General features: G+C 34.6%; 1 protein-coding gene across 1 annotated transcript in view; it reads right to left on the reverse strand.

Annotated features, from left to right (window-relative positions):
- Positions 1–22,199, reverse strand: part of LOC136041540 (PR domain zinc finger protein 2-like) — a gene marked incomplete in the record, with an annotated part of 121,977 nt that overhangs the window by 22,718 nt on the left and 77,060 nt on the right. The window contains 4 exon segments of the mRNA XM_065726234.1: positions 2,414–2,608; positions 10,411–10,661; positions 14,853–15,014; positions 20,163–20,329. Of these exon segments, the coding sequence (XP_065582306.1) occupies positions 2,414–2,608; positions 10,411–10,661; positions 14,853–15,014; positions 20,163–20,329 (775 nt within the window).

The following is a 22,199-nucleotide window of genomic DNA, read 5'->3' on the forward strand; positions in this document are numbered from 1 at the left end:
GAAGATTTTGATGTTTTTGAGTGTCGGAGGAAAGTTTCGACAAACGGTAAATACTATGGAAGAGTTTCGGCACTTCTAAAGAAGGGTGTATTTAGTTTATTCTGTAGGCTAGAAAGTGAGTCTGAAATTTTTTATAGTTAATATTATCAGTTAAAAACGTTCACCTTGTTGTGTGTGTAGAAAATAATTAGGCCACCAAGAGTTCGGCTTCTTAAGGCAGCTTATTTGCAGAGCTTGAAGGACGGCGGACGTGATTCGTGGCCAAATAGGGTCAAGAAAATACTGGATCTTTGTGGCCTTTCGGAGATGTGGAATGAAGGAAAAGGGCCAATGTGTGAAAGCGTGTCAGTATGGAAGGAAGCCACCCTAAACGACCAAGAGTGGCAAGTTCATAAGGATCAATCTATGTCTTTGAGGTTTTACTCCCAAGCTAAAGACTGTTGGGGAGAGGAAGTTTATTTTAAATTTGGATTAAATAAAAAGGATTTGAAGAATTTTTTGTTGGTAAGAGGGGATAGTTTGGATTTAGGTGAGAGAAGGAAATTTTTGGGAAGTTTAGGCTGACGGCTGGCCCCTACTTTTGCCCTATGTGTGGATGTGTGAATGAAAACCTATTTCATTTTGTATCCGAGAGTGAAGAGCTGTCGGAGTTGTGGAATGAATGTTTTGGACGAGTGTTTGGGAGTGAATGCTGGTTAATTGAGGGGATGGTTGAGAGGAACACATGTTCTATTAAACAGTTGTGTAAGTTTCTTCGTTTAGGGATTAAAAATAGGGAATCATGTTTGAGTGGAAAGCTTGTTGCGGTTTTCTATTATTAGTGTTTGCTGGTTAATATGTTGAACCTTGGCCTATTTCTTTTTTTTCTCTCTTGTTGCTCTTTTTTTCTTAAGGTTGAATTTTGTTCTTGAGCTTTAATTGTAGACTGTATTCTGTGTTGCTATGGCCTGCAGGCTTTTTGCAATAAATATTATCGTATCATAATCACCATAGTATGAAAACAGAAATTAAGACTGTATTGCTGAATAAACTCTAGAGGTTCAAGCATTCCTCCTTCGAAACTGTTGTCTGGTCTTGAGAGGTACTGATGAACTGGCGCCTTCTCTCGTCTTGAAGCTCTCCTTTGTTGAATCCACGCATAACGGTGCTCAAGTTCCCCGAGGCCCAGAAGATTCGACGGTTCTTCACTTCCTTACTTCAAACTTTAGAGTTGTATTGGGATTAGCGGGTGGCTTTAATTTCTCATTAAGATGCAAAGAAGCTCAGTAAGATGAGCTTGAGGATTCCACAGTAGCTCATTCAACTGAGGCACCGACTATTTTCACTTAAGAATCCAGATTAATTTCTGCAACAGCAGGGGAAAGCTTTGCGTACAGCTCCGGAGGGTCCGCATCTTTTTAGTTAATGATCTATTCTTACTTGTACGTCCCTTTGTGTAACGAAAATGAAATCAAATTTTTGTGTACCCTCGAAGACATGGGCAGCAAATAATAGGTACAAAAACTAGCAAATAATGCCAACTCCTCATAGCAAAGAAAATCAAAGCATAACAGCCAATTATTAATTACATGTCTATCCTTGTCTTAAAATTCAAATAAGATATTTTGTTTTACTATTTACCAACTACCATTAAAGTTGTCAACCCATCACAAATATTAAAACTGTGCATGAACAAATTTTTGTACGATAAAACGGATGTCATGTACTTTTATAATCTCGTCAAGAATTTGATCAGCATAAAAGTCTTCCTGTCTTAGTTCAATAGTAAATTTCTCAACCTAAAATTTCCAACTCAATCATGCAAACTTTCTAATATCACTTAGAAAAGAGCAAAGAGAAAGCTCTGATTTCTTCAACAATTGGGCTAGGTAAGCGTCACACATTTTTTGTCATTTAAATTCAAATTCGATTTAAAACCCGTGCGTTCCCCGTTGCTATCCAGAACGGAACTTTCAGCTGAAAGCAGAAACATGGCTGAATGGAACGAAAGCTTAGATGCACAGCTTCAAATAGTTCTTTCCAACATAGACTATTAAAGGCACCACTTGAAGTCACACACTATCTTTATGTTCTGACTCAAGCATTAGCGAGAACCATGCTTTTTGGCCCAAGGTAAAAATTCTAAGCAGCTTTCTTAAATGAAACGTCATATTAATCGATCTGGCTTGAGGTCCATACTTGCCATAAAAACTCATAGATCTGATTAGAATAACGTTTTAGATCGTATCTGTCCGTCAAATATGTTGGAAAAATTCGGTCGAACATGTCAACAAAAATCTCCGACGGCTGATTAAAAACCGATTAACAGGCCTAAAAAGAATCTGTATGTAATTTTTTTAAATATTTGTTTTTAATTACCAAGTAAATATGACACGTCATTTGACTTACCTTTCCTAAACCAGATGTCGGTTTCAAAGGAAGCTGAGAGCATTGCTTTCGGCGTCGCTTTGGCTGAAGTCTAGTTTTCGTCTCCAGAACACTATTCGAATCACTTGAACCGGCATGTTCTAGCAGGTTTTGCCTATGTTTTCTTTTCTTTTGTGAAACAGGTTCTTTTGCCAAACTTTTTGTTCTTGTCAACACTTTTGATAAATCTCGACTAGGTCTCCTATAAAAACAGTAAAATAACAAATAAAGAAAAAAGTAAAACGATAGAGGCGTTGAGACAAGGAAAGTGATAGAAAGAAAGAGATAGAGAGAGAGAGATGAAGAGAGAGGGAGAGAGAGAGAGAGAGAGAGAAAAAAAGAGAGAGAGAGGAGTACAACTATTAATACGGTATTTAAAAAAGTATTTGAGCTTAAACTATTTGCCCTTCGGTAAATGTCAAATCCAAGAAAAGGCGTTGAGCCTACTTTCTGGAGAATGTATTCTCGAGCTTGTCACCAGGTTTACATTCCTTTTGAGTCACTCAACAAAGTTTGACTAAATGACAAAATTCCAATAAACATTCAAACTTCATTTTACTTATTTTAAGTATCATTTCAAAGATGTACATTCTTACAGCATTTTCAGAAGCGATGCCATGTACTTTGCATGGAAGAGGTTGTCGTATAAACTTCGGAGGGGGTGCATTCGATTGGAAATCGGAAGTTCTAGTAATTTTTAAGATCCAAAAGAGATCAGAAGTCAACAACCTCCCCACCCCCTCACATCCTTCTTTCCTCAAATTTATACGATGGAAATTTTTAGATAGCTATTTTATTCAATATAGCTCAAAAATCAGATAACAAAACGTTCGGAGCCACTCTCCCCCCCCCTCCAAGGGCGAAGGAAAGTGTTGTAAGCTATGCCCTGGGGCAGATCAAGGTTTATATGGAAGCAGTGGTCTTATAATCTCCGGAGAGAGCTCATTCTAGTGCCCTTTTTTTTAGAGTCAAAAGTAATTGGAGGGTCACCCGCCCCCTAACACACTCTCCATTCCTCAAATGCATCCGATCAAAATTTTTACATAGAATTTTTTCCAAAATAGTCCCAAAATCAGATAACAAAACTTCTTGGTCGAGCCCCCCCCCCAAGATTCCAGGGGAAAGTGATATCCTTTATATTATGCAAACTTTAACAAGCATTTTAATACGAACAATTTAAAACTTTTGAATACGTAAAAAAAAAAAAAAAAAAAAAAAAAAAATCAGCTTGATAACAAAACAATTCACCAGTTTCAGAGCCCTTCCCCCAAAGACATCAAAAGACAAACTTTTGGGCGGAAAGAAAGTTGAAACTTTCAAAGGAATTTTTCAGGGATGTTCAAATACATCAAAATACACTAATTAGAACTAATTAATAAAGAGTAATATATTTTAATTATCAAGTCTAAGAGGTAAAAATTGTAGAAACTTTCAGTTTAAAAATAAATCAAATTTTTGGCAACAAAAAGAACCAATTTTTTTTTTAATTTTCATAGAAAAAAGTTTTTCAAAGAAAAGTAGGAGCCTCATTATAATCAAGACCAGCAGTAAATTCCAGTAGCCCTTCATATCAAAAGGTACTGTTTGCATCCAGTTTTTCAAAAAAGCGTATTTGCAACATCTCAAAGACGGCGAAGAGTAAGAAGTTGAAACTTGAGACTAAGGGTATGTTAATGAGGATAATGAAAAATGATCGGAGGACTACAGGCCCCTCCCCTCGTTCTCCCTTTTAGATACTAGCTCCCCACAATACTGATCAAAATTTGGAAAGTAATTTATTTTAAAATAGGCACAAGATTTAGTAATTGTGCCTCCGGGGATCCAAGGCCCCAAAAAACCCTTAGGGAAAATTGAAAATTATACAATTTACCCTTGTTTAATTGCAGGAATTTTCGCTAGGAAAAAGAGGAATGTTTGATTCGGATTATTTTCAAAAAGAATTTGTCTATTAAGGCGTTGTTTCGGGGAATGTTGAGGCATACGTTTAGCTAAATCAAAGTATATTGTGTGCTTCCAGTTTTTCAACAAGGCTCATTTCCAATATCTTACCCAGAGGCACTTCATATGGAAGAAATGATCGTCTATACTTCGGAGGGGGCTCATTCAATTGAAAAATAAAGTTTTCGGTGCCCATTTAAAGAGCCAAAAATGATTAAAGGGCAAATAGCCCCCCCCCCCAAGCCCTCTTTTCCTGAAACGCATCCTATAAAATTTTGAGATAATCTTTTTATTCAAAACAGTCTAAAGGCCTTAGTAACTATACCCCCAATGTTGGCAAAATTTCCACAGCCCACTAGATATGGACTGTAAATTATTTAAGCTGTCCATTGTTAAAATATAAGGTTTTTATAGAAGGGGGTCGTATAAACTTCGGAGAAGTCTCATTCGATTTTAATTCGGAAGTTATAGTTCCCTTTTTAAGAGCAAAAGTGACAGGAGGGCAACCAGCCCTTAGAGCCCTTTTATCCCGAGATACTTTTAAGATAGCCATTTTTATTAAAATAGTGTAAATATCAAATAATTATGGTTCTGGGTTTGACACCTCCCCATCCCTCAGGGCAAGGGCTGTAAGCTATGCAAGTTGCTTATTGTTACTTTGATACTTTGATACTTTGTTTACGTCGATACTTTCTTTACTTTGATACTTTGCTATTTTGATATTGCTACTTTAATATTAGTTTTGATATTTTGATAAAACTTTGATGTTGAAAAACAAAATCTGATTCTGAAATAGGAAATGTTGAAAAACTTGAAATGTTGGTAATCAAAAACGAACAGAGATTAATCTAAAAAAATTTTCACCAAATAAGTTTTTTTAAAGACAAGTAACGGGCGTATCAAACCTGACATCAGCAACAACAAATTCCTCTAATATTTCAGACTCAAAATCCCTTCTACTCAAAAAATGTTATTTTGTAGTTTACAGTTATCTTTTCGCTTTTTGTTTTTTTCTAATTTTTTCGCCACAGCCTTCATAGAACTGAGCTATTTATTATATGTGTTAATGAGCTTTTTATTATCAAGCTATTAAGAGTTGTTTATTTTCTAATCATGAGCCATTATGAGTATTATGAACTATTTGTTATTGTTCTTTTCCTGAAGTGTTGTTTTGTAGTTTTCAGTGAGCTACTTGTTGATTTCCTAGGCTTCTCTGTGTAGCCTAGAGGGCATATGTATAGAGGGCATAAATAAAATATTATTATTATTAATCGCCCAGATATTACTATTAAAGAACAAATGAAACCAAGGCTAACATATTTTATGCATACAATACATATATATTATACATATAACTATATATTATAATTATATACATATATAATAATATATAATACATGTAATTACACATATACATATTATTATTATAAAACTAACATAAGCAATCATAGCTAAAAAGCATACAACGAGTACTAATATAAGTGAAGAAATAAATGTTAGAATGAGTAAAACTTAATTGAATATGCAAATCAAACCTAAAACGAACAAAAATAACGACAAACAACACGTTGGCAACTGTCCCCTTCCCCAATTGTTAGATTCTAAGGCGGATGTTCCCAACCTTTTTTCCTCATGGACCATTTTAAAAATTTTACTGGTTCTGGTGACCCCCTTCGGCTATATTTCTACAATATTTGCAAAACGCGACGAAAATGTGAAGATCAGATCTACTTATGGGAATTTGCTTTGTGGTTTAGTTCCAAGCACGAATTGACATTTTAAGAAAAAAATGACAATTGATTAGTTGACTAATAAACTGACTGTGCAGTGAGTGGTTGTCAAAATGTAAAACTGACCAATCAAAAAATTGTGTCCATATTACTTAATTTTTTGACATTTACTCAAATTACAAGGAACCAATCAATTCTCACTTATTTTATTTAAAAATAATCAGAATGAAAAAATAAAGAAGTTCTTGTGTTACATTTATTCAAATAGTTAATTATTACACTTTAAATTAATAACTTAAAATAAGTTGTATATTTCTACAATAACATTCACACAATAGTCATATGTTAATGGGAAGGATGTACTTGACGAATTAAGAGCAAATTACCAATATTAGGGTTCAATTTGGTTGGAAATAACCGTAGATCTCCCTGTTCTGTGATATTCAATCAGCTCCTTTTTTCCGTTAAAAGGTTTGCAGTGGCATTAAAACTCTTTTCGACAATATACGATGAGGAAAACGCATTCAAAAGCTTTCTCGCAATTACCCACCGTCCAGGACGTTTTTCGGGTATTTCTACCTGCAACCAAAATATTTGATACCCTCTTTTAAATTTCACCTTTAGCTCCTTATTAGTGCTAAGCTGGAGTAGCTCCTCTTGTAATATAACATTGCCCAATTCGTTTTCATCAAATGGATTTATATGATCCATGGTGGTATTTCCATCGTCAGAATATCTTAAAATCTGATTTTGAAGTCATCAACCGGGAAATTAAATGTTGAACGTATGTCTCAATATCCTCATCAAGGCATTCTACCTGTGACAAGTTTAAATGCTGGCAAAATGCTGGCAAAATTCTTCGAAAATTTCAATTTTCTCAAGAAAAGCCAAAATTACACCCTTTGCTTTTATTAAATCGAGACTGTCCCCTTGTAATTGCAAGTTAATGTCATTAATTTTTTTGGACAAATCTGTCAAATACGCAATGTCTGCTTTCGAAATGACCAGGTTCTCTTAAATCTGGATCTTTACTTTCTAGAAACTCAAATACTGATTCAAAAATTTAGTAAAATGCACCTTAAATTAAACATTGCACCTTTCGATAACCAGCATACTTCAGTATGTAAGAGCAATCGTTAAAATTGTTCATCATTTTCATCACACAATTGTGCAAATAAACCCGTTTCAATACATTCATTCTTATTTTGTTAACTGCATTAATCACAAATCTAAGTGATTGGTGTAATTTCTGACTCAATTTTTTCGCTGCTAGATGTTGTCAGTAGATGACACTGTGAATGGGCAATTATGTCTGGTATAATTTTTTCAAGATGGGTTATTAACCCACCATACCGCCCGACCATGACAGGAGCTCCACCTGTTGCCACCGAAATGCCATTTGTGAATGGAATCAATTTTTCTTTAAAAAATCAGTCAGGACAATAAATATTGATTCATCTTTCGTGTCCGTCTTTAAAGTTTTCGCAAATAGTAACTCTTCATGCATTTCTTGGTCCATAACAAATCGAACATATGCCAATAATAATGCGGTAATTTTGACTCGTCCAATTGAATAGAAAAATTAGTTGTTTACAGATAATACATAAGAAACTTTCAATATCAGAACTCATTTCATCAATACTCTGTACAGTGTTGTTACTCAAAAGAATTCTTTTGAATATGTCGAAAGGAAATTTGTGCAGAACATTTTTTAAAACATCTTCAATAGCGGGTAAAACTAACCGTTCTCCAATGGTGTGCGGTTTTCTAAATTTCACTATAAGTAATGAGATATTGTAAGATGCTCGCAAGCCATCATCGTTTCCTTCAGACGTTGAAGGAAACATACTGTGCACAGTGGGTCTCTTTTCATTTTTTTTCCTTCAAGTTTTGAAAATATTCCAAATCTTTATCTATTTTGTCAGGATGACACCATCTTATATGATCTTCAAGCTTCGATGGTTTCATAGAGTCAGTGTGCAAAACTTTGTGGCACAAAAGTCAAATGGCCAACCGCTTGTCTGCTTTTGATGGTAAAAAAAAAACACATTTTAAATAATCAATACTGCACTGTCGACATTTCTTCTTGGCTTCAGCCATGTTTATTAATGAAAACGTTCTTTTAGTAAATTTATGGCGGTCCTACTTAACATAATACGACTATTGGAACAGAGAAGGAGCAATGAAATTAATAAAATTAATTATTGCAATGAAATAAACAAAGAACCGTCAGCAAGCTGAAGAATCAAACAGGTTCATACAAGATCCCAAGCACATTCACCCCCAGTCGTATTTCGTCTCTTTGCACGATTAAACGAGCGTTGCGGAGGGTGGTGACGGCAGCGGTAGTGTTTTGCAAGTCTTTAAGTGTTGTAGTGAATAAAAAATATGCAAGTTTTTAAAAGTAAAAGTCGCTGAGCTTCTTAAAATAATATCTGCCTGTATTAATAGGTGAAGTCAAGCCAACATGTTAGTCATTCACTATCGAAACCAGATAAAATTTCGTGCACCCCCTTTTTACTAATTGTGAACCCCCATTTTTTTGTCACACCAACGTAGATCCCCTTCAAGCTTCCCGTGGACCCCTTGGGGTTCACCTGGGCCACTTTGGGAATCACTGGTCTAAAGCCTACTGCGTCATTGACGCTTTGCTACAAACTATATGTCTGTTGACCAGCCTTGGAAAGAACTAATAAAATTAATCTGTATATATGATCCTTAATGATAGAAATTGCTGAAACGTCATCAGTTCAAGATTTTGTTTCAATGTAATTTTTATTTTCAATATTGTAATAAGTATAGAAGAAACTAACTATAACATAATTCGTTTCCAGTAAAGCGCCAATGACGCAGTAAGCTTTAGACTTTTACAGTTAGGAAAGGAGGAAGTACCAAAACTCGTTTGTCGTGATTTTTGCTTGTTTTAAGCTTGATTTGCATAATTAATTTAATTTTATTTGGTTTAAGATTTATTTATATTAGTACTTGTTGTATGTTTATTTCCTATGATTATTTATTTAATTTCTGTTCGTTTTGGGTTTCATTTATTCCTTAACAGTAATTGTCGTCGTTTTGAGTTTGAAATACTATCAAATAAAAAAACAAGTTTTTTTTTTTTTTACTAAAAGTAAGGAGCGACATTAAAACTTAAGACGGACAGAAGTTACTCCGTATTTTCCTCCTCAACGCCCCATTCTTTGCGCTAAAGTTTGACTTTTTCTCTTAACTCTACTTTTTAAAATAGTGAAAATTTAGCGTAAAGAGCGGGGCGTTGAGGGGGAAAAGCCCTTTTCATATACGGAGTAATTTCTGTTCGTTTTAAGTTTTAATGTCGCTCCTTACGTTTAGTTAAAAAAAATTGTTTTTTTTCATTTAGTTTCTGGACGTTTTTGAATTAATGCATGTTTTGATCTTGGCGACTTTGGGGAAAAATGAGGGTGGGAGGAGGCCTAGGTGCCCTCCAATTTTTCAGTTCCGTTAGAATGAGCCCTCTTGCGACATTTTAGGACTACTGAGTCGATACAATCATCCCTGAAAAAAAAAAAAAAAACAACAAGAAACAAATAAACACGCATCCGTGATCTGTCTTCTGGCAAAAAATGCGAATTTCCACGTTTCTGTAGATAGGAGCTTGAAACTTCTACAAAAGGGTTCTCTGATACGCTGAATCTGATGGTGTTATTTTCGTTAAGATTGTATGAGGGGGTGTTTCCCCCTATTTTCTAAAATGAGGCAAATTTTCTCAGGCTCGTAACTTTTGATGGGTAAGATTAATCTTGATGAAACTTATATATTTAAAACCGGCATTAAAATGCGATTATTTTGATGTAACTATTGGTATCAAAATTCCATTTTTGGATTTTCGGTTACTATTGAGCCGGGTCACTCCTTACAACAGTTCGTTACCACGAACTGTTTGATAGGAATCAATATCTCCTTAATTTTAATTTGTCCTTTACTTTCCTTTGAAAAACTTCTTTTCGGAAGTTTTTTTAATTAATCTTAAAAAAACACACCCTATAGAGACTGGGCTTTCCGAACGTGAATTGCTTGAACTGTCGCTGCTGTCAGAATCATTTCTATATAAGCTTTTCCTTCTCAAGTCCACTTCTCTATCAAGTTGCTTATGAACAGTCGAATCATCATTTGAATCACCAGAATTTTGCCAACTTTGCCCACATTTATTTTTCTTTTGTGATACTGGTTTCTTTGTAGAACTTTTGGTTTTTGTTGTACTTTTGGATAAGTTTCGATTAGATCTCCTATAAGCAATACTATATAAGTAATACTATAAGCAAAGATACAAAATCCTACAAAATTTTCTTAAGAGCCATACCCGATAGGGACGTAGTTTTCTGAACTGGAACTGCTTGAACTATCGCTACATTCAGAATCACTTCTACCCGGGTCACTGTTTTCACTAGAGCTTCTCCTTCTCCAATGAACTTGTCTATCAAGCATCTCTTGAGCAGCACGATCTCCAGCCCTGAACTTTTCTAAGGATTCAATTTTACGAAGTTTCTCTTTCTTTGTCATTGGTTGAACGCAGTCAATTAAGGTTAGGCGTAGGGTTTTGAAAAGTCTCGCCTAGAGAAGAAAAATGAGTATTTACATTGAAATTTACTTTCGACTAAATATGGTAAAATAAACCAAGTTTATCTTTACCCACTTCCAAAATATATAAAGTAGAAAGTGGAGTAAGAAAAAAGAAAAGAAATGAACTGAAAGACATCAAAATCATTGGATTCTGATTTTTGAATTATCTTTACTGGTGTAAGTAAAGAAAGATTTGAGAGCCATAGCTAATTAGAGTAAAGCCAAGACAGATTAAAACTGGCTTAGCTTTTTCAGAGTTGCAAAAATGTGATAAACTTCAATCGTTGATGCTAGTCTATCATCCAACCTAGGACAGAACTAAGGTAGATAGGCATAGAATAAGGACAATGCAAATAGTTTCTCTTTTTGTGTCATTCGGTCGATTATAATCAAGCACGCTTAGGCGTAGGACATTGATTAATCTCACATATAACAGAAATATGGACATAGAAAATAAAGTCAACTTTTTTTAAACAGAAAATTAAAACAAAAAACCCCTGCAGTTACAGGGCTTTTTACAAGGAGAAAGAGAAAAAGTTAAGACTGATTCACCTTAACAATATTCAAAGCTAAATACTGTCATACTTAATGACGCAAAACCTACAATAAGGGCATGAAGGGGTGGAATTCGTTGCATTGAAGATTTGATAAAAGATGGCTTGCAACTTTAGGCCATTTTAGCCTGCACAAAAAATATGCATTATTTTGTAAGGAAATAAGGATAAGTAAGGTTTATACTTTTTACATGGGTTTCCGATAATTTTTACAAAAATAATCGTTCAAAGGCATGAGTCAGAAACTTTGATACAGGGCCTTCTTAGCCACTTAATAGGTGCGACCAATGAATATAATACCTGAGTGGCTGGGAACATATTGGACACAGAGCTTTATGCCCTTCGAAGCATGTACATTTGAATGTGGCCCACACTGGACATATTAATGTATTAGCTTATATTTTGAGGGTGAACCTAACAGCTCAAGATACACAATTGAGTCTCAAATTGATTCAAAGAGGATATCCCATTCAGATTTTAAAGGTCATTGGTCACTCGTGAATTTTAGATTAAAAACTTGTTAAAAGTTTCCATCCGATTTTCGATTCAGATTTTTAACTATCATTGATCACTCACGAATCTTAGATAACAACTTGCCGAAAGTTGCCGTCTGATTTTCCATCCAGATTTTTTTTTATGGTAATTGGTAACTAAAAAATTCTAGATTTAAAAACTTGCCAAAAGGTGCCATCTATTTTCCCATCACGACCTTTGTGGTCATTCGTCAGTCACGAAATTTAGATTAAAAACTTGCCAAAAGTTTGAGATATTTTGGATGAATTTCATGGCTCCCCAAATTATACAGAGTTAATAAGGTTTCAGCCATCAAAAATGATCAAAAACTGCTACTAAAAATCCATCTTAAGGATTTCTATATAGATTCACACTTGAACTTGGCTAAAACTCTATCAAAAGCTAAAAACTTTAGAAAATTGTTTAAAAGTCATTATTGTAAATTGGCCTTGAAGCTATAGCTAACAGCTAGACGAAAACTGTCCAAATTTACTGCGATGTCCAGCTGTCAGAAAAAATGGTGCTTACCTAGAGAAGGACTTGTAGAGAGGAAAACATGTTAACTAAACAATTCTTATTAACTTACTTCTTATATATGCAGAATACTTATAATTAACTTATATAGCATGCAGCTTAGCTTTTTCTCCACTTATTTTGGCGTTTTTGCACTTTTTCTAAGAAATTTATAAATTTTTCACAACAATATTTGTTTAATTCTAAGAAGTATACTAAATGCACCATTATCAACTCAAGATTCTGGCCGTTTTTCTGAAACAGAACGCTATCTATAATTTTTTATTCACAGAGTTGTCTTAAGTCTATAGACTTTTTTCATGAATTTTGTGTCACGCCACTGCAATTACTTTAGCGTTCTCTACGGGATTTTTCTGTAAATGGTGCTATGTTTCAGGAAAAAGGGAAAAACATTAAAATAGCTGAAGAAAAAGCTTAGCTACATCCAAAATGTGTTGACTATAATTATTCTGCATATCATAAAATAAGAATTGTTTTCTTGTTTAAAAAGTTAGAATCTTATCATGTTTAAAATCTCTATAGGCAAATCTCTATATTTCACATATAGTAATATAATTCTCTACAATTCTCTATATTTAAATTCTCTCTAGACATAAACCAAAAATAAAATGTTTCTTAAAGAGTCTGGGATAGCTAAAGCAGCCTCTGTATTAAGATCATCTCTGCCACATCAAGTATAACGTCTACGTATAGCAGTTCCAAAGGTTCGTTTCTCGATTCAGTACTGTACCTAGTTAATTAGTTAATGTAAGAAACATCTGTGTCGTTTTATGATTTTCAAAAACCCTTGAGATTTAAAACAATATCAAAAATTCAGATCTATATTATTTTTCTGATCTAAATTTTTTTTTTAATGGCTGGATTTGACAGAGACAATAAATCGACTTGGAGTATTACCATACTGATTCACTGTTACGCCTACCATAACAGACAATCCTTCCAAAACCCATCACTTAGGATGAAACAGAGCGCTATCTATAATTTTTTATTCGCAGAGTTGTCTTAATTCAATAGACTTTTTTCATGAATTTTGTGTCGACGCCACTGCAATTACTTTAGCCTTCTCTACGGGAAATTTTTTGTTAAGGGTGCTCTGTTTCAGGAAAAGGGAAAAACATTAAAATAGCAGAAGAAAAAGCTTAGCTGCATACAAAAATGTGTTAACTATAATTATTCTGCATATCATAAAGTAAGAATTGTTTTTTATCATGTTTAAATTCTCTATAGGTCGTTCTCTAGACATGAAAAAAAAAAAATGTTTCTTAAAGAGTCTGGGATAGCTAAAGCAGCCTCTGTATTAATACCATCTCTGCCATATCAAGTATAACATCTACTTATAGCAGCTCCAAAGGTTTGTTTTTCGATTCAGTACTGTACCTAGTTAATTAGTTAATATAAGAAACATTTGGGTCGTTTTATGATTTTCAAAAACCTTTGAGATTTAAAACAATATCACAATTACAGATCTATATTTTTTTTTCTGATGTGAACTTTTTTTTTTAATGGCTGCAGTTGACAGAGACAACAAATCGACTTGGAGTATTATACCGATTCACTGTTACGCCTACCATAACAGACGATCCTTCCAAAACCCATCACTTAGGATAAGCCCACCGATTTGTAAAACTATACATTGGTATTCCATGCTATAACTTTGTCCAAAAAATATTAGTCAGGAATGTTAAAATTATTTGTGCAAATGGGAACTAATCCGATATGGTAGACAAAAGTAAATCTCAAGGACAAAAAATTCAAGCATTTCTTAGTTTACTGAATTTTCAAGTTTTCAATCTGGCCTAGCTTAGCAGTTAATTCAACTCAAGTGGTTGGCCAAGAGCCAGCCTGAGTAATATATGATGGGACTAGAGCCTCATATTGTAGAATGAAAACTTCCTTTCTTTTTTTAAGAGAAACTTTTTAAATATTACAAAACAATATTACTATGCGTACCAGCTACAGCTGGTCCTATACACGTCCTGGCTAAGTGGTTGGTGCGTTGGTGTGGGAATTCTTTGTCCAAGGGGCACGAGTTCAATCCCAGTTGTGACCAATTATTTAGTTTGGGACGGGGGTCAGTGGCGTGACTCTGTAAGCTCAGCCAGATCGACCCAGCTCTAAATGGGTACCTGGAGAAATCTGGGGAAGGTAAGCAGGAAGGGTGTGTGAAAGCACAGGATGGTTGGCCCTCAGCCCCCCATTCCACTTCTTGGCTAAAGAGCCACGAAACGAAGATCAGCACCGCCGGTTTGGACCTTAAGGGTCTAGTCTTACTTACTTACTTACCAGCTTCAGCAGAAAATGAGACAGACAGAAGAGTGAAATCCGATTGGCACCAAACCTTTCTTGTTCGACGTTTTTGGTATTTTTACTCCTTCATTTGGGCAGAATTTCATTTAAGGTCCTTATATGCTCACGAAATATACAGAGTAGTTCCTTCCAAAACATATCGACGAAAATGTCTTCATAGTAAGTAAAAACCGATTAAAAGACCCCAAAAAATCGACGTATTATTCTTTCTAAACTGTTCATTATTATGTCTTCATGATTTTCCTTTGAGTAACGTAACTTATCTTTGACGTACCTTTCCTTTTCTAGTTCTTGGCTCCAAATCATCACTTGAGAGAGGTGAAACATCTTGTGTACGTTGCTTTTTTGTAGACTTTCTATTATAGCGTCCTGCTTTCTCGAACATTAGCTGATCATAGTCAAGCAAGCACAGACGAAGAGAATTGATTAATCTCACCTATAAAAACCAAATGATAACTAAATTTTGAATCAAAAGAAAAGTCCTCATTTACATTATTGAAAAACAAAATATTACTCCAGTTAAAGGGACTCTAAAGAATGAAAAAAGGTCCCTAGAAAATGACAATGGCCAGAAAACTATCAAGTTTTACCAGTAAAGCTAATATTCAAGCATTTTCACCCCTAAAATAAGGTGATACAACCCAACTAATACTAACAACTCACTGCCGTTCCTATCCAGTGACAGAGAGTATACAATTGATTCCAATCTTGAAGCCACACCGTATTCAAGTTTTATTACTATTTTGTAACTTCAACAAGGCTATTAAATCACAGTCTGTTCCAAAATATTCTGATTGACTAGCCATAACCAATTGCTTCAATCAATTAATCTCTGTATGGCACTCATTGATTCATCCATAGATTAAAGAAAAATCTCCATTGTATTAAACAAACTTATTTCTGATACTAATTTCAGAAACGAGAATTATTTGCATTTTCGAAAGATATCCTTGGACAACAGTCAAGAGGGTTTCATAAAATAATTTTTTAGAAAGACGAAGAAACATTATCATTAAGAAACCACGCAAAAAAACTACTGTATATACTAACAATTATTACTTATAAATCTTTCTTCAAAATTATATACAATATATATAAGTCCTAATACTTTGAATTGAAGAGCTATCTACAATTTTTTTAAACAGTTCTTGAGTTGCGAAATTGTCGTTTTGTAAAACAGAGTAACATGATGTACTATATCACTATGATCGTGTCTCTGTCATTTCTTAAAGTGACGACCAGATCCGATGGTTATTATTAAACAGGATTTTCGATCCACTTTCAGAAAACAACTCGACGAAAAATCGGAAGCATCTTTGGCACTTCTGAAAATGTGTTAACTGACTTAAGCTTCCAACTATTCAAAATGATTCAAAACTAGGGGATCTAGACTAGTTCGAATGTGAACTTATTCAAAAAACTAACAAACTCCACCAGAAACTGACAGCTTCTAAAAACTGTTAACCCTTCATAAAAGTATAGATTTTTTAGAAATAAATAGCACGGAAGTTAAAACAGATAATTAGAAGCAAAACAGAAGAACAGAACAGATAATTAGAAGCAAACTGTTAAAAATTTACTGAGATGCCTAACTGTTAAATAAAAAAGGCCTTTCTGTAGTCTGCGGTTGCTAAAGGAGCTATTGTATTAAGAATAGTTCGGCTAAAAGCGTAATGTCGAAGTTTCTCTATTCAGTTTTGAGCCTCCTTAATTAGTTCGTATAAAAAAATATTTGCTTATTTTCACAGAGTTCATAGAAAATGTATAAGTTAACAGGATGGTTTATTCAAATCAAAATTCATATGCTTCCTAAACTTCACGAAGAATCACTTGAGATGATAAACAAATGATGGGCAAAGAATATATCATTCTGGTATAAATTCAATGTAACACGGAAAATTCAACAGCCCCTCGCTTGTTAAGAGCTAAAAATTGGTAGATAGGATATCCATCTACACCAAGTTACAAATCTGTCACTAATTATTAATACACAATCCAAAAAATACCTTCATATTTAGAATAAAATATCCAAAGCCGAACTGGCCAGCCATGACAAAAGCAAAGAAATGAATATAAAGACGACAGACGGGTTTATGGCCAGCAATTGAAAACGAAGGGAAATTAAAACATCGAATGAATATTTCGCCAACAAGGCGTTTTCAGCATAGAAAAAAGAGAAAAAACTAGAAACTAAAACTAAAAAATATATATAAAACTAACATTGACTAACATAAAATATATAATATACAATTACTTAAATTTACAATTTGCAACTACCTTCATGAAATCACAAAAGTAACTGAGCTAAATATTTTTTAAATAACAAATGAACTAGAATATATTATTGAATATATTTTTTCCCTCCTCCTGTCCCCCTCTTTTAATTTTAAGCACCCATTCTCAGTAACTTATGGTTCGTTCCGTGCCCTTCCAAATGCTGGCCTTCTCTCTTTTGGAACGTGGCTGAGTATTGAGGATTGGTCTGATATTTATAATTTGCATTATTTCGGTGAAAAAAAAAATCACTACCTTTCACACAAAGCTAAACAATAAATATCTAATTTCTTTCCCAGAATAAAGATTTAAAAGTGCTCCAGGTTCAGGTTCCTTTTAATAATAAAATAAGTTACAAAATGTCCAGAGCCCGGCTGAGAAGACAAATACGTAATGCACGGGATGGAAAAAAACTTCTTGAAATAAATACAACATCCATACTTAACTACATGCAATTCAAACAAGTGTAATTAAACATATTCTCCCGTCAATTGCCCGGTCAACAACACCACCCGTTGACACTTCCAGCGAAATAAACATAAAAATAAATAAAAGATACCAGGAACCTTGGAGAACGCCCAGGTCCAGTATCATCAAAAAACAGATAAAATGGGAACTATAAACTAAATAGACAAACCATTCATTAATCAACCCATAAAAACGCTAATTACAAATAAAAATTGAATCTTTTCAGAAATGGTAAACTGGATGAAGCTAGTAAACTAAGAAAAGCAATTAAAAAGGAAATACGTATATCTACCCAATCCCACTACAAAAACAAGGTCAAACAATTTTTTACATATAAGCCGAAAAATTGGTATTCCGAGGTAAAAAAAAGTTGTGTGGTAGGAGTCTAGACCAGCTTGATTTCAACCTACATGAACCCTCATAACTTATTACTAATAGTCTTACCAAGTTCCTTGCACTATCGTCCAGAGCCTTCCGGCATTGTCTTATCGATTATCTACTGATATTCTCCCACCTGCTTCCCCTCCATATCTCCGTCCCAGATCGAAAGAAAAATAGAGAAACTACAAAACACAAGTGTCTGCCCCTTAGATATCCCGTTTCCTCTTATTAGTGCTTTCAGTGACTTCCTGTCAAAGCCCTTCTGTTTTTTTTTCCAATGAGGTAACTGAGTCTGGCCAGGATCCGCAAATTAGGAAACAAGGTTTCAATTACCCTCTTGAAAAAGAAAGACGGAAAACCTGGTTTTGAAGGTGTTCGTCCTATTTCAATCAATCCTATATTCTCTACACTATATGAAGGATTCCTTGCGGATTGTCAAAAGGAGAAAATCCTACTTTTTACTGACCTGAGAGAATTCGGGAATATCAAATCCACTTCTACTTCCCATTACCTTGTTATTCTTATTGACTCAATTGGGAAAAATTCTCCAAAAACCTAATCGCTGGCTAAATTTAATTTCCATTGACTTTGTTAACCACAATATTTTGGTTGAGAAAATTTGTAGCTGATTTCAATATTACTCCTTTCCTGGTTAAATTGGTTGCCTCCTTATTATGTAACAGATCACAATTATTATTCCATTCCTCTCCCCATCCAAAATGGAGTACCCCAAGGTACTCTCCTAGTACCTCTTCTTTTTTCTGTTATGATAAATAATCTCGCTAGGAATTTCCCGACCGATGGAAATTTGTGGATGACCTAACGGCTATTGAAATCTGCTACAGAAACTTAGTAAGCAACCCTATGAGTATCTTCAATGATATTGCAGACGACAATGCGGTCTTGGACACGAGATTAAACCCCTCTAAATCTATGATAATGTCAATATGTTTCCTTAAAACCTTACCCTTTTCCCTCAACCCTATCCCTCCAAATATTTCTATGTCTTCTTTTAAATTACTTGAGTTACAATTTCCTCTAATTGAAAGTGGGATATCCACGTTAAAAATTTTGTCCATAAAGCTAATGCGTCCATGTCTCTCCTTAAGCTCTTGAATAAATTTAACGTCCCCCATCCCCTTCTTTACGGATCTATACTTCCTTTGTCCGCCCGCATCTTGAATATGCATGCCCAGTTTGGCATCCTGGCATCTCCCGTGATAAATCAGAAAGCATTGAATCAATTCAAAAACGAGCCCTGAGAATAATTTTTAAAGAAACTAAGGTAACATATTTGCTCCTTCTAACAAAGGCCAAGCTGGAAACTCTTGAGCACAGGAGAGGAACGGTGTGCCTCCGTTTTGCCAAAAAAAAAATGCAATAATAAAAGTTCGTACTGAAAACATTTTCCCCAAAAGACACTTTCCATCCAGATCTACCTGCTATATACTGTTTCTGAGCCCATTCCTATCTTGTCCCCCATCCGTTGCTTAACCTCCAAATAACAAAATGGTTAAATTCAGAGTCATTTCATTGCTTCCAATTAGTAGTTTGTCGCCTTTTGCTGATTTTCTGTTTTTTTTTTAGCACTGTGTTCATTGTTTTATTTTCTTTATTTTTCAACTTATTTTCAAAGGATAATCTTTCAATATTACCAGCATTGAAGTGATGTTCTGGAGGAGCTTCTAGGCAAATATCTGTTTTCCTTTCGACTTTCCTTTTCAATGGCTGAAAATCATCCCCGTTTCAATTTCCTTTTGTTAGCACGAATTTCCCTCTTTTGTCCATCATGTTAAGCCAACGTGGTCGTAACTTATTTGAGTTTAATTAAGTCAGCATTGAGACTTTTAGAGGTAGGATTAGTGATCAGAAAAGCAGACTTGGGTCAGAAAATATGAAATTAAATTTGACTGTGTGTCTATTATGACTTTAGATAACAATATAAATATCAGTTTATAATTGAAAAATTCAGGGGTTATAATCTGTTTGAACTATTTCCAGTCACCTAGAAGGAACTTCAGAGGAATGGAGAAGTTAAGGTGAAGTACTGAAATTAAGGAGGCCACCGACCTATCTAAAAATAACTTGATAGAAACATTTTTGTTGCTATTAAAGACTTTCAAAGCTATAGATATTTTTCTTTTCGATTTGTTTACTATTTAATGTGCTGGAAATTATTTTTGAAGAATCCCACTGTCTATTTTTCACACTGCAGAGAAACGTTTCTTCACCATTTCACAATACCACTCAAGAAAAAATTTCAAATTAAATGTTTCAAGAAAAAAACACCATATTTAATCCAAAAAAGGGGATCATATTGTTTCTTTAGAACACCACTACAGAAAGTCAAAGGACAGTGAAGTACTTATTGCAGATAGGGTATAATGAATGAGATACATCTATAATTAGGACATTGCTTAATGGGAAAATCAAGAATACCCACAAAAAAATGATTCCTTACATGTGAGCATGAAGGACAATACCAATCACCTTCGGGTATCAGTTCAAGAGCGGGCTTAAGGCAAGAGGTGTGCAGACCAGAGCCACATTGGTCACAAATGAGTATTAATTCAGGTTGATTCGTCTTTCCACATTTCTGACAGGGCTTTTTAGAGCCTGCTTCTTCACCTAAAAAAAGTAAAAAAAAAGCGTCAGTTTGATCCAAATCTCTAACACGTGTCTCAAGTTGAACCATTTTTTTCGATAAATAAGTAGTTTTATTGCCTCGTTCGCAAGATTTTTAATAATAAAATAATTTCTCCAGAAAAAAAAAAACACTAAATAACTTCTCCAGACTTTACAAGCTGGAGTTAAAATTTTATAAGGAATTATACCAGACTTCATAAGAAATCATCCCTGATGAGGATAGGCTAAGTACGCCAATCATGTTGGAGCTGTTCTGGTGTTGCGAGATAGTTTGGGGTTTCTATTCTATTAATTAGCTCGTTCATCCGGCTCTGTCTTCAAAAGGAAAATCCTGTGTGCGTGACCTCTTATTACGTTAGGGCGGGTCTTTCATGATTTTTCTCGGCTGCAAATGCAACTGCAAGGTGACCTTAAGGAGTTAAACCCCGCAAGCCTGACATCCCTCAAGTAAAGAATACTGCATTTGCCCTGGATTCTAATTGACGGATAATTCATCTTGGGTTTGTTTCTTTTTACTAACTTTTCTGGCCGAGAAACCTCTTTCTAGCTAAAATACCAATTGTGGGCTACCTCCTCATAGTAGCACAATATTTGTAGGCATAAATATATAATGAATTTAGGGTAGTAGACTAGATTGCTTGTGCAGGATTATCATTCATGTTCGTAAAAGAGCATCACCGAATGCGGAAGTCTCCATTCATACCGCGGTGACTTTTTGATTTCCGGTTCTAAGCCTATTAAGTACTTCATGCGCACATAATTAGAAAGTTTACTGGAACTGTTGTGTTTCCTGAAACCAAGAGAATGTCAATGATTTAAATAATATAACAATTACAACAGGGAATGTTAAATCCTTAATAAAAAGATATCGTATTGACATTTTGACTAACGAATTAAGACGTTTTGAAATCATAGCCCCGGGGTAAGCAACTTGCAATTAGGTGATAGAAGGACGAGGTATATAGGCAGGGAGCAGGACTCAAGATGAATAAAGAAGCTGCTAAGTCATGCATTGGTTGCTGAGGCATTAATAGTAGAATGCTTTTTGCTCATTTTACGACAAAAACGCAAGATACGAGTCATAGTAGGATATCCCTCAGTGGAACCAACTGCCAGATTCGAACGGAAATTAGAAGTTCTAGCGCCCTTTTTAAATGACCCAAAAATTGTATTCAATATACAATATGGTATTTTTATTATGAAATTTTTTAAGAACCAGGTCGACAGAGATAGGGATAGATGGTTCCCTAGCCTAGGCAAGTTTGGTGTTGGTAAGTATAACAGTAATGATTACAAACTGCTGTAATTTTGTAGGGAAAACAATCTAGCGATAATCAATAGATTATTTGGTCACAGAATTGCCCATAAGAAAACATAGTATTCAAATGATGGTAATACAGCTAACCTTATTGATTATGTTATTGTAAACCGAAGATTGGCAGGGTCAAAACAAGACACTAGGGTATTTATTGATGTTAAAAGTAAAGATTACAATCTAGTAGTAGCTAGGACTAATTTAACGCAAAAATTTAGGAAGGATAACTACCTTTCTAGAAGTTATGACGTTGATAGACACCAGGATGAGAATTTAAGGGAAACATTTTAGGAACAGTTAAATACTAAACGGGAGAGATTAAAAGTTGATAATATAAAAGATGGATGGAATAATTTTAGGAAAATGATCTTAGGGATGAAAGTTAGAAACACTGCAAGGAATATTAGAGGAAACGGGTTATGTTAAATAGAGAGGAGTGAGAACCTGTACAAAAATCAGTCAAGTGAAAGATCCAATGAAAATAACAGAAGTGTAAAGTAAGCGGAGAAAGCATACAAATATGAACTAAGGAGGTGT

This window comes from Artemia franciscana, unplaced genomic scaffold (genome assembly GCF_032884065.1).
Source record: "Artemia franciscana unplaced genomic scaffold, ASM3288406v1 PGA_scaffold_237, whole genome shotgun sequence".
NCBI classification, from domain to species: Eukaryota; Metazoa; Arthropoda; class Branchiopoda; order Anostraca; family Artemiidae; genus Artemia; species Artemia franciscana.